The sequence below is a fragment of the Octopus bimaculoides genome, chromosome 2 (assembly GCF_001194135.2).
Source record: "Octopus bimaculoides isolate UCB-OBI-ISO-001 chromosome 2, ASM119413v2, whole genome shotgun sequence".
NCBI lineage: Eukaryota > Metazoa > Mollusca > Cephalopoda > Octopoda > Octopodidae > Octopus > Octopus bimaculoides.
In genome coordinates this window covers 105,185,347-105,198,990 of record NC_068982.1, presented here as the reverse complement: position 1 = coordinate 105,198,990, position 13,644 = coordinate 105,185,347, and the positions used below count along the sequence as shown (strand labels likewise).

At 37.6% G+C, this 13,644-nt stretch overlaps 1 protein-coding gene across 1 annotated transcript in view; it reads left to right on the top strand.

Moving 5' to 3' along the window:
• LOC106870385 (hephaestin-like protein) overlaps positions 1–13,644 on the top strand; it is a 65,307-nt gene that overhangs the window by 30,169 nt on the left and 21,494 nt on the right. Inside the window, exons 8-10 of the mRNA XM_014916428.2 lie at positions 2,831–3,024; positions 8,897–9,047; positions 11,765–11,977. Of these exons, the coding sequence (XP_014771914.1) occupies positions 2,831–3,024; positions 8,897–9,047; positions 11,765–11,977 (558 nt within the window). The remainder of the gene's footprint in view (positions 1–2,830; positions 3,025–8,896; positions 9,048–11,764; positions 11,978–13,644) is intronic.

The window sequence follows — 13,644 nt, the reverse complement described above, 5'->3', positions numbered from 1 at the left end:
TTGACAACTGATGGTGGTGTGTTTACGTTTGTTCGGGAAAAGAGACCAATAGAATAAGTACTAGACTTCCAAAGAATAAGTCCTGGGGTCGATTTGCTCAACTGAAGGCGGTGCTCCAGCATGGCCGCAGTCAAAAGACTGAAACAAGTAAAAGAGTAATGTATCACACTCTCCTGAAAACAAGAACGTTTTATTGGGTCATCATTCTAATAGATCTTAATAGATTCATTGTTGTACAAAATATTATACAAGGTTGTGTGTGAAGGCAAAAATGACCATACTAATATTTTTCTAAGTTTCCATATTTTTTATTACTCAAAACATATGCATTTACATATATATAACAACTATTTGAATAAAACATCATACAAGAGATAGTTACTGTGATAGCTAAAGGTCTTCATTGCATAAAATAATTTAGTTGTTTATAAGAAAATCATTGATGATTATTAAAGACAGAATAAGAAGTAGAAAAAGTGAGAACACCTTGACACAGGACTGACCAACAGAGTTCTGTATAGCACCTGAGGCTGTCTTGTTCAGCAGTTCAATATCCCAACATTTTATAACATTCACTCAAGCTTCTAGAACCTTCAGCAGAACTATTTGGTGAGAAAATTCACAAAACTCACTTTCAAGTCTACTACTTATTTCGTTATACACCAGCTAATCTGATTGGTCAAATCATGTTCACATAAACATTAATGCCATTTAAGGCAATACAGTTAATTTCTTGTAGCTGGCCTTTGCCTTTTATGGCAATATAGTTGGATTGTGGTTCTAAAGCAGGGACCTAAGTGAGATGATTCAAAACTTTTCAGCAGCCTCACTACACAGTATAATATGAGTGATCAGTTATTTGTAAGTCAAATAATCCATTTATTTTTCTTGACAGAGTGCATCTAGGGCTACATTAATTAGTGTGTTCTTATTTTAAAAGAAGTGTCTCCTGCAGAGATTAGAATATAAAAGGCTTGCAGTATAGAATACAAGGATGATGACGGAGACCAAGGAAGTTGTGGAGGCATTGATCAGAAGGAGAGTGGACATATGTAGTATGTCAGAAACAAGATAGGAAGGAAGTGGTGAGGGAAAGATAAGTGCAGAAGTAAAAGATTGTGTGGAAAAATGTCTAGAAGGAGTTTATGATGCTGGTATCTTGGTTTGTATATAGTTTATAAATAGAGTGGTGAGTTTCACTGGAGTAAGGGAAAGGTTGATAATAGTAAAACTGAGAATTGGAAAGTTCTTGAGTGTATCATCTCAGGATATACTCCACAGGTAGGTTTTTGAATACTGGTAAGTGGATAGGTTAATCATGCAGTAAAGAAACTGATCTTTGATTGACTGACCTTCAATGGGGTTGAACAACCAATCCCGACCAGTTGGGATTCACAGTACAAGTTGTATTATCCATTCTTTCAAACCCTGAACACAAAATGTGTCTCTTGAAACCTCCATTCAGGGATTTTCCAGAGTCACTATCTCACCCTTGTATATTAACCCATTGCAAAGTTACCCACTTACAGCTGAGTGAACTAGAGCAATGTGAAATGAAGTGTTTTGCTCAAGAATGCAACACACCACTGGACTGGGAATTGAAACCATGATTTTACAACCATAAGTACAACACCCTAACCACTAAGCCAAAGGATGAAGAAAGTTGTTATTGTTAGAGGAATTTGAGTGAACATATTATTGTAAAGACATTTGATTAGCAGAATCAGCAAAATCTCTTGTGATATTTAGTTACATTCCTTGGTGCTCCAAGTTCAATCCTGCTGAAATTATCTTTGCCTTTCATTCTTTAGGGATCAATAAAAAATACCAATTATGCCCTAGCAACACACCTCTTACATTTGAGGTCTTGCACCTATGTAAGAACTTAATAGTATTATTTTTATTATGTATTTTCATTGCACAGCCCAACACAGCTCTGTCTGTTTACCTTAGGTATATATAGAATTTTAGTTTTCTTTATTTTTTTAACAGTATTGAAAATAATCTATAAACTATATAAAATTTAGTAGTGCTAGTGTCTCTTTTCAATCCTCACATTCTGGTTATCTCAATTTCCAAATCTTTATAATAGGATAATTTTCAATTTATTTTAGAGTTAAAATGTCCACTATTAGGCATATTATCCTAAACTTAAAGCATGTAAAAATTTTATTAAGGATGTTGTATGTTTCTCCATTGAGTTCGTCAACAAATGATACTAAATCTCTTCAGCAGCTTTTATCTATTAGGTGGTAGTTCATACAAGCCGTCACTACTATGTGTTTCTCTGGACAGGAAACTTAATTTTTTTGTAGTGTCAGTTCACCTACCTTCAGATCTTCTGGGAATGTTACTTGTGATAGACTGGAATCTGGAATTAATCTCCAGCAGGAAATCATACATGACGGATGGTTGGCATGGAGTTTTAGGGAATTTTGCTTTCTTCTAAAAATTAATAAAAAATTTGTTGTAAATGTAACAAAAAAAAAAAAATTGTGGGTGAATAACCATATACAGTAGAATAACTAATGTGAACATTAATCAATTAAATTTGATCTAATTTTGTTTTTGGATTTGGTTTGCAAGATTTTTTATGTGATTCCGTGTGTTGAAGCATATTCTGTTGTGTCTGGGGAGAGTCATTTTCTTATCGTGCCTTAAAATTTAACACACTCACCTTTAAAATTTTCACTTATTATTTTTATTTTCCTAAAATTTTCGTTGCGTTTTGCAACCTTTTCAATAGTCTTGACTCTCATTTGATCTAATTTGCTAAGCAGAAGTTTAAGCATTAAAATATTTCTTTCTTAAAAACATTATTCTATTGTAGGTATTGTTGAACCACATAGCCAGAAAACTTACTACTGGTATGTAACAAAAGAAATGGAACCACTTGAAAAAGATCCTGACTGCTTAACTAAGATGTATGCATCAGAAGTAAACACCATGAAAGACACATACTCTGGCCTTGTTGGGCCATTGCTTATATGCAAAAAAGGTAGTCTTAATAGCCAAAGAAAACAGGTGAGAACTGTCATTTTTTTCTTTTTTTTCTTCTTTTACTTGTTTCAGCCATTTCACTGCGGCCATGCTGGAGCACCACCTTTAATCAAGCAAATCGACCCCAGGACTTATTCTTTGGAAGCCTAGTATTTATTCTATCGGTCTCTTTTGCCGAACCGCTAAGTTACGGGGACATAAACACACCAGCATCGGTTGTCAAGCGATGTTGGAGGGACAAACACAGACACACAAACACACATACATATATATATACATATACATATATACGACGGGCTTCTTTCAGTTTCCGTCTACCAAATCCACTCACAAGGCTTTGGTCGGCCCGAGGCTATAGTAGAAGACACTTGCCCAAGATGCCACGCAGTGGGACTGAACCCGGGACCATGTGGTTGGTAAGCAAGCTACTTACCACACAGCCACTCCATGTTTCTTTTTTAATGAGAAAGAAATTTTCTTTGGTAGTATGTTGGTTTGTGTCAGCCATGATAAAATTGTCGATCTTCTTCCCATTATATAATGGCTTAAAAAATAAATTTTATGTTTGTTTGTGAAGTGAAACAATAATACAAGAGGTGCTGAAAAGTTTCTGGCTTTGGGTAAAAGAAAATATAGGAGAATCAGTTAATTATGATTTTATTCAACGTATTCCTCTCTCAGATTCACACACTTATTGCAGTGGCCCTTCAGTTTTTCTAAGCCCTGTAAAAGAACTTAGAAGGTTGGGCCTCCAGCCAGGCCTTTCATGATACCCTTAAAGCCAGGAACTTGTCAGCACCCCCTCATATACTTCTGAAAGTGTATGCATGGCTGCGTGGTTAAGAAGTTCATTTCCCAAGCATGTGGTTTTGGTTTCATTTCCACTGGACATTCTTGTTTTCATTTTAAAGACCTTTATTTTACTAGAATTTATAAGCAAAACTATGATAAACAGTTTACTTACCAACCACAAGGTTTTGGGTTCAGCATAGCACATTGGGCAAGTGTTTCCTCCTAGAGCTCCATACTGATCAAAGCCTTGTGAGTGGATTTTGTAGATGGAAACTAAAAGAAGCCCACTGTATGCGTGCACGCATGTCTGTGCATGCGCACGCGTGTCTGTACATGCGCACGCATGCCTGTGTGTGCGTGTATGTGTGTGTGCATATGTGTTTGTATTTCCTTTCATCTTCATGAGTGTTTACTGGTTGTAAATAGTAACAGCAAGCCTCTGTGGTTGGTATTAGGGAGAGCATCCAACCATAGAAACCAGACCAAATCAGACTGAAGCCTGGCACAGCTCTCTGGCTTACCAGTTCCAGTCAAACTGCCTAACCCATGCCGGCATGGAAAACAGATGCTAAATGATGATGATGATGATAATGATGATGATGTCGAGGAGGAGGTCAGCGACAATGACAATGATGGAGAGATGGACAACGACGACAACAACAATGATGTCATTTGCTTGCCGTCTAGTGCAAAAGACTGAAGGTGCATGGCTCAGTGGTTAGAGTGTTGAGCTTATGATTGTGAGATTGTGAGTTTGATTCCTGGACCAGTCTGCGTGTTGTGTTTTTGAGCAAGACACTTTATTTCACGTTGCTCCAGTTCACTCAGCTGTAGAAATGAGTTGCAACGTCACTGGTACCAAGCTGTATTGGCCTTTGTCTTTCCCTTGGATAACATCGGTGGTGTGCAGAAGGGAGGCTGGTATGCATGAGCAACTACTGGTCTTCCATAAATAACCTTGCCCAGACTTGTGCCTCAGAGGGTAACTTTCTAGGTACTATCCCATGGTCATTCATAACCGAAGGGGGTCACCCTCACAGTGCAAAAGCACATCCAATCTTCTTAATATGTCTCGACATATTGTACACACTTTGTAGTTGTGGTGTATGCGTGCGAGAATAAGTAATTGGCTTACCTCGGTTTTTCCTTCCTTTGCACGAGTCTGTCCTGCGGTATCCGATCCTCGCGGCTCGCCCCGACCCGAAGAACACTAGAAATAGCAGCTGCTTCTCCCAACACCTAGACGATTGCTTGGCACGTCCTCTCCTCACAACAACCCCGTTCGAAAAGGGCACGAAATCCCAATCGAGGCTCCCTCGGCCCTTCTTCCTCTTCTGGTCAGCTCGCCATTCCGGTCAGTTCACGGTTCCGGTCAGAGGTCAGCTCCCCAGTTGCTGACATCATACCACAGTAGTAAACAAAAGGCTGATTTAAACAATGTTGCTTGTTCCCAGTTCTTCATGTGGCCAAGTTTGGGATGTTTGTGATTCAATACAGTAGGACTTTGGAAACAAGTGCAGGCTGGTATCATGAAGGGCATCCAGCCATAGAAAATTTTGCTCCAATGTACTCTCTTCTGGCCCATGCATGCATGGAAAAGTAGACATCAAAATAATGATGATGATGAATTTCTTGAGGGAGATATCATATCTAATTAAAAGTAAAGGTAAAGCTGACCAGTAAACTTGACCATGGCAAAATTTAAACTAGGACCATAAGATAAGTCTAACTCTGCACAGCATATGGTACTGGTATTCTATACTCCTCCATTACTGATGATTATGGTGGTGGTGGTGGTGAGGGTGACAGCAGTGGCAGTGGAGGTAGCAACAACAATGCTCCTTTCTACTATAGGCACAAGGCCTGAATTTTAGGGTAATGAGTCTAGTTAATGACATCAACCAAGTGCTTAATTGGTATTTATTTTATTAATTCCAAAAGGAAAGTCGACCTCAACAGAATTTGAACTCACAATGTGAAACTGGAAGAAATACCATGAAGCATTTTCTCCAGAATGCTAATGTTTCTGCCACCTGGCCACCTTAATAATAATAATTATTATTAGGGAATTGGTGAGGGCACTTGCCCTTGGTGTTCAGGGAGATCTTGGACAGTGGGGTTCTTCAACAAAAGATCTAAGGCTAGAATGCTACATAGAATAAAGAACATTGTGAGTTGACAGCTCAGAGCTGGCTGCTGATCATAAATAAATATTGCTAGATGTTTCTCCTATTCCTTTATTTCTTACTATTTCTTAATTTCTTAATGCCATGAATACCCCTCACCACAAAAAGAAACAAACTTTAATTCCTTACTGTCATGAGTACCCCTTGCCACAAAAAGAAATAAACTCTAGAAAGAGTCAATTAGATAGCAGTAAATGTCCATAGTGGAGATGCAATGGCCCAGTGGTTAGGGCAGCAGACTCGCGGTCATAGGATTGCGATTTCGATTCCCAGACCGGACGTTGTGAGTGTTTATTGAGTGAAAACACCTATAGCTCCACGAAACTCCGGCAGGGGATGGTGGCGAAACCTGCTGTACTCTTTCACCACAACTTTCTCTCACTCTTTCTTCCTGGTTCTGTTGTACCTGTAATTCAAAGGGCCAGCCTTGTCACACTGTGTCACGCTGAATATCCCTGAGAACTACGTTAAGGGTACACGTGTCTGTGGAGTGCTCAGCCACTTGCACGTTAATTTTACGAGCAGGCTGTTCTGTTGATCGGATCAACTGGAACCTTCAACATCATAAGCGACGGAGTGCCAACAACAACAACAAATGCCCATAAAAGAGGTAGAGTAGGGTGACATTAACTCTTGTCGTTATTTTCAGTACGCTATGAAACTTAGGACACTATACTGGGATCTAGGAAAACATTAAGGACTCAGAGGGAAAACGTTTATAATCAAAGTGTAGCAAAAGCCCATGTAATATTATGTTGTATAAAAATAAAATTTAAATTAAAAATTTTTTTTTAATTTTAAAAGGGTATTAGAACCATCTATCACCCTCCACTTTTTTTGTTAACCTTTGTATACTATGTATACTTCTCTTCCTTTTCATAGTATACAGTGTATACTTACACCTTTTTTTTATTATTTTATTTATTTATTTATTTATTTTATCATTTCATTATATGCAAACCCTCACATTTTGTATCTGTTTTGCATTGTCCCCCTCATCCTTTGCCCTGGTGGCAATTAAATGAAATCATCATTATCATTATTATTATTATCATTATTAAGGTGGTGAGCTGGTAGAATCATTAGCATGCTAGGTGAAATGCTTAGCAGTATTTTTCCCGTTGCTATGTTCTGAGTTCAAGTTCTGCCGAGGTCGACTCTGCCTTTCATCTTTCGGGGTTGATAAATTAAGTACCAGCTGAGTACTGGAGTCGATGTAATTGACTTAACCCCTCCCCACAAATTTAAAGCCTTGTGCCTATAGTATAAAGGATTATTATTATTATTATTATTATTATTATTATTATTATTATCGGTGACACATAAAAAGCACCCACTGCACTTTCAGAGTGGTTGGTGTTAGGAAGGGCAGATCAGATTGGACCCTGGTTCAGCCTCCTGGCTTGCCAGTCCTCAGTCAAACTGTCCAACCCATGCCAGCATGGAAAGCAGACGTTAAACAATAATGATGATGATTATTATTATTATTATTAGTTAGCCTGTCATTGTTGATGTTCACAAGGACATCACACAGAAAAAAAGACAGGATACAGTGTATCCAGTTGTAGCCAATCAGTCTGATCCATGTTTGGAAGGCTCTGTTGGGACTGAAAGAAAGGAGTTGGCTCTGGACTTGCGTACTTTGTGTTCTCTTCATGCCCCTGCAATCCTGTTCTCTGTTCTCTTTGTAGGAGATAGCACCTCTAATAATAATAATAATAATTTCTAATTTTGGAACTAAGCCAACAATTCTGAGGGGAGACAGAAGTTGACTGCATTGGCTCCAGTGCTCAACTGGTACTTCTTTCACCAACCCCAAAAGAGTGAAAGGTAAAGTTGACTTTGGTGGTATTTGAACTCAAAACATAATGGTAGACACACACAAAAAAAAATTAGCTGGGATTTTCAAATGAGGATTTCCAAGGGCCTCCTCACTGTTCATGTAATCTATTAAAACCTTTCACACTATCTCAGCTTCTTGTCATCTTTAAATTTTTTCATTTTTTCATTTTGTCATTTTTCTGCTTTTCCCATCATTTTTTCTTCATTGTTCAATTCTGTTGTTGTCTTTCATTATTAGCTTTTGGTTTCCCCATCACTAATTGCTAACTTCTCAAGTATCACTTCCTTCTGCCTGTTCATTCCTCTTCACTCAGTTTTACTTCTCTTAGCATAGTATCCTACTCTCACCATCTTGTTATCTCTCTGTACCAGATTATTCATTTTGTCTGGTGTACTAATGATTTTGCTTGCTTGCCACATTAATAATAATAATAATCCTTTCTACTTTAGGCACATGGCCTGAAATTTGGAGGGAGGGGGCTAATTGATTACATCAACCCCTTTACTTGACTGGTTCTTATTACATCAACCCTGAAAGGGGTTAACCATGGTGGAATTTGAATTCAAAACATAAAGACAGATGAAATGCCTTTATTTGCCTTACAGAAACACAGAAACCTTTATTCACATGGCTGTGTTGTAAGAATCTTGCCTTCCAACCACATAGGTCTGGGTTCAGTCCCACTGTGTGGCACCTTGGGTAAGTATTTTCTACTATAGCCTTGGGCTAACCAAAGCCTTATAAGTGGTTTTGATAGACAGAAACTGAAAGAAGCTCCTCATATGTGTGTGTGTGTGTGTGTGTGTGTCTTTGTTTCCCACACCACTTCACAACTGGTGTTGGTTTGTTTACATCCCCATAACTTAGCAGTTTGTCAAACGAGATTAATAGAATAAATATTAGGCTTAGAAAAGAAAATACTGGGTTCATTTCATTCGACCAAAAGTTCTTCAAGACGGTGCCCCAGCATGGTCACAGTCTTATAACTGAAACAAGTAAAAGATAAAAGATAACACTGGACGTAATTTTGATTTTGTTATTTTATCATCTTTTCATTTATTTTCTCCCTTTTCAGAAAAACGTAGATAAAGAGTTCTTTCTCATGTTTACGGTGACTGACGAAAACAATTCTTGGTACTTGAAAAAGAACATTGAAAAGTATGCTATAAATCCTGATTCTGTTGATGTAGAGGATGAAGATTTTATGGAATCAAATTTGATGCATGGTAGGTACTCAAGTGGATTACATTTTATTTTTTTATCTTTTCCTTGTTTCAGTCATTAGACTGCAGCCATGCTAGGGCACCACCTTGAAAGGTTTAGTCAAATGAGTTGACCCCAGTACTTATTTTTTTTAGGCCTTGTACTTATTCTATCAGTCTCTTTTGCCGAAGAGACACAGAAGATGGAAGATATGAGAATATCTATTAATCACTACAATTGTTTTGACCCATTTCATGGGTTATTCCTGTAATGATGGTAAATATCTACCAAAAATAGAATTGGTATTTTCTGCAAGTCATGTTGTCTCAATAAACTTGGCATATCTCAACAATAAATAGTTTCAAGCATGACATTCCCCCAAAAGAGATGGATTGGTACATAAAACTGCTTTCTGCAGTGAAGAGAAATTAAATTATTATTTAAATATATCTGTTTTCCACAGTGAAAAGATTAAGGTAAGTTAATGACATATTCGGATCTTCAGGTTCTTTATCTTCCCATGGGTGATTAAATAAATACCAGGTGAATGATAAAGATGAGGTGAAATACAGGTGTTAGTTCTTAAAGTAAGAATGTGTTTGATGAAGCAACTTGGTGGGATCATAATGAGAAATGAGAGAGAATTCTTGAAGAATGATAAAAAGAAAGAAAAACAACTACCAACACTGACATTTTAATATGTTTTGAGGTGCAAACATGGCTGTGTGGTTAAGAAGTTTGCTTCCCAACAGTATGGTTCGGGGTTCAGTCCCACTGTGTAACACCTTGGTAAAGTGTCTTCTACCATGGCTCTAGGCTGACCGAAATCTTGTGAGTGGATTTGATGGATAAAAATTGAAAGAACCCTGTCGTGCGTGGTGGGGGGCATGCACGCGTGTGTGTCTCCTTGTCCTTACATAATAATTGTAAATGAATTTCACTGTTATACAAATAGTGTCGTTCATTTCCAATATTCAGCAAAAAACATGTCTGGCCATAACTTGCTTGGAAATAAGTGAGGGTTAGCGACAGGAAGGGCATGTGGCCGTAGAAAATCTTCCTCAACAAATTTCGTGCGATCCTTGCAATCATGGAGAAGTGGAAGTTAGAACGATGATGTTTTTCACATGCTGACAGTAAAGTATCTCTCTTTACAAGCTGATCTCATGTCATCCTAAAAAAATTAGCCTAATATTTCAATACATGTCCTAACTTCTCTATCCAAATCTTTCAAGGTTTATTACTATTACAGGTACCTTTCACCATCAAATCCCAATACCTTGTATATATATATCGTTAATACTTATTACTTGATCATAGCAACAGAGTTGTTTCCCTTTATATACACTAGCCAATGCTTTTGAAACACGGTGAACTGAGGTTTTCATCTTATATTCCATTCCAGCTGCTGCATAAAAATAAACAAATAAAAACCATGTCCAATTTATCTTCTTTATTTCGTGACAGTAAGGTGTCGTTGGTTGCTATTTCTAGCAGGTCGAGCGACTGCCAAGATATTCCTTTGATCGACTATTGAGCCACCAGAACTCTCCTTGTCTGAATGGAAGACAGGATTGTCATAACAGGAATATTTTTGGTCATAAGTCTGTTGGATCAGATCTGATCTAGAGTTAAATAACCACACTGTCGCTCCAATGAGACATAATGGAAACTTTGTGGCCAGGAAGCAGACTGAGAAAAGTCTGAAATGACATCTAAACAAATGATTAGCAGTTTAACTGAGGTTTATTATATTGGTTTCAAATGTTGGCACAAAGCCAGCTATTTCAAGGGAGAGGGCAAGTCGATTACATCAACCCCAGTGCTCAACTGGTGCTTATTTTATTGAATCCAAAAGGATGAAAGGTATATTCAACCTCAGTGAAATTAGAACTCAGAACTTAAAGACGGACTAAATGCTGCTAAGAATCTTGCCTGGCGTGCTAATGATTCTGCCAGCTCACCACCTTACTGAGATTTGTTATATTGACTAGGATCTGATATTTGTTATTGTTTGTTGCTTTTGATACCTCTCACAATTTAACTTTTCCTTCATATTCAACCAGAGAAAAAAATAAAAAGAATTTCAACATTATAGGGAAGACTTGAAAAATAAATAACAAATATGTAGAACAAACACATCCATACATACACAATATTTAATAGTATAACAATGCTAATTATAAACAAATGGTAACTGATTTCTTCCTTCTGAAAGCAAAACAACATTTATAAAGGTGAAGTATACTGAATGTTTGAGGGATAGTAATTATAATAATCCTTTCTACTAAAGGCACAAGGCCTGAAATTTTGGCTGAGGGGACTAGTCAATTACATCGACCCCAATGTTCCACTGGTACTTAATTTATCAACCCTGAAAGGATGAAAGGCAAAGTCAACCTCGACAGGATTTGAACTCAGAACATGAAGATGGATGAAATGCTGCTACGCATTATGTCCCGTGTATTAACAGTTCTGCCAGTTTGTCACCTTAAATAATAATAATGATGATGATAATAATAATAATAATAATAATAATAATAATAATAATGAACTCATTGTATTCAGTGCTCAGGTGCACTACATCTAATCAGAAAAAGTAACCAGAACTGTATGTACAGTACAGCAAAATTGTTATAATTTAAACTGTGAGTATAGAGGAACACAACTATGCACTATAAGACACTTAATGGACTGATCTACAAATATAATAAATAAAAATTCCTCTTATCTTTTGTAGGTATCAATGGCTACCTTTATGGGAATCTTTATGAACCAGAAATGTGCATGAATGATAAAGTCAGCTGGCATATCATGGCTCTTGGCAACGAAGTTGATTTGCACACTGTTTATTTCCATGGAAATACTTTCACTGTTCATCAAAACCATAAAGACACTTTCAGCGTACTCCCAGGAATGCTACAAACACTAGAAATGACAGCTGTAAATCCTGGTAAGTAAATGTTATTCCTGGAAACATCCTGTGATAGAGTTTAAACTCTATTTCTTTAAGTTGTTATATTTATGACCTATGATTTTATTAGGAGGCATCAATAACCAGCAGAGTTACTGTCATTCTTAAATCTCTTTTAACAAATATCCAATTCCATTTTGTTTTTCTCACCTTGTTTGCTTTACAATAAAGACAGAATGACCACAAGTAGAAATGCTGTCTGAATGCTTGATTCAGCATGCTTCCATTGTATTTAGGTTGAATGAAGATCACTCCCAATGCTGCAGTTGTTCTGGTTACAGTATTTAATTTATTACCATACTATGTCTTGTCTATTCTTTTATCCTTCCAAGGTAAATAAACCTAAGAAATGTTTTATAATTGATAATTACAATAATAGCCTCTATAGTGATTCTATATCAGCTTCTGTTCCTTGGAGCTGGATGGATTTGTAACTCCTCTATCCAAGTACTCTCAACCCACTTGTTTATCTACCTTTTATCATCTCTGCTGTGATTAGTTCTCACCTGGACCCAACCACAAACTCCTATTCTAAGTCCTTCCACTCCAAAACATTGGTTCTCTGGAATCTCCTCCCTATGCATGTATTTCCTGAAGATGTTAACCTGCACAGTTTAAGCAAAACATTAACAACATCAAGTCAAGGATCACTGGTTTCAGTAATATAGAATAAGTCTGTGAAGAGAAATTCTCCAAACATAAAAAACAAAAGAACCTACCCCATCACATTTTCATCTCTATCCCTCCCTGTTTCTCTACCCTATCACTAATTCCTTCCCTCTCTTCTGCTCCCTGCCTTACAACCCAGCCCATCCGCTTACCTAGCACTCTCTTATCTCTCCACCCAGTATCATTATCCACTCTCTCTTCTGTTTTCCTTTAGTTATAAGGGCCATTTTAGGGCCTTAGTCTTACAAATTACAAGACAATTATCACTAGTGCTGGTATCACAAAAAAGTACCCAATGCACCCTGTAAAGTGGTTGATATTAGAAAGAGCATCCAGTTGTAGAAACCATGTTAAAGAAGACATTGGTGCATAAGGCAGTCCTCTGATTTGTAAGACTGCCAAACTCTCCAACTCATGTCAGCATGGAATTTGAACATTAAATGACAGCGATGGTGTTGGCGACAGCAGTGGTGATGACAACGGTGACAATGGATATCTTCAGATGATGTAATCCATATTAACTTTGTAACTAGCAAGAGCCATAATTTTCAGTACCTTGAAAATAAAGAGCTCAATGAAAAGTACACAATAGTCATGTAAAATATTTGCATATGTACAAACATGCAATGTGTTTGCATATATTGTTGTTGTGTTGTTGGCACTCTGTCGCTTACGACGTCGAGGGTTCCAGTTGATCCGACCAACGGAACAGCCTGCTCGTGAAATTAACGTGCAAGTGGCTGAGCACTCCACAGACACGTGTACCCTTAACGTAGTTCTCGGGGATATTCAGCATGACACAGTGTGACAAGGCTGGCCCTTTGAATTACAGGTACAACAGAAACAGGAAGTAAGAGTGAGACAAAGTTGTGGTGAAAGAGTACAGCAGGGTTCGCCATCATCCCCTGCCGGAGCCTCGTGGACCTTTAGGTGTTTTCGCTCAATAAACACTCACAACGCCTGGTCTGGGAATTGAA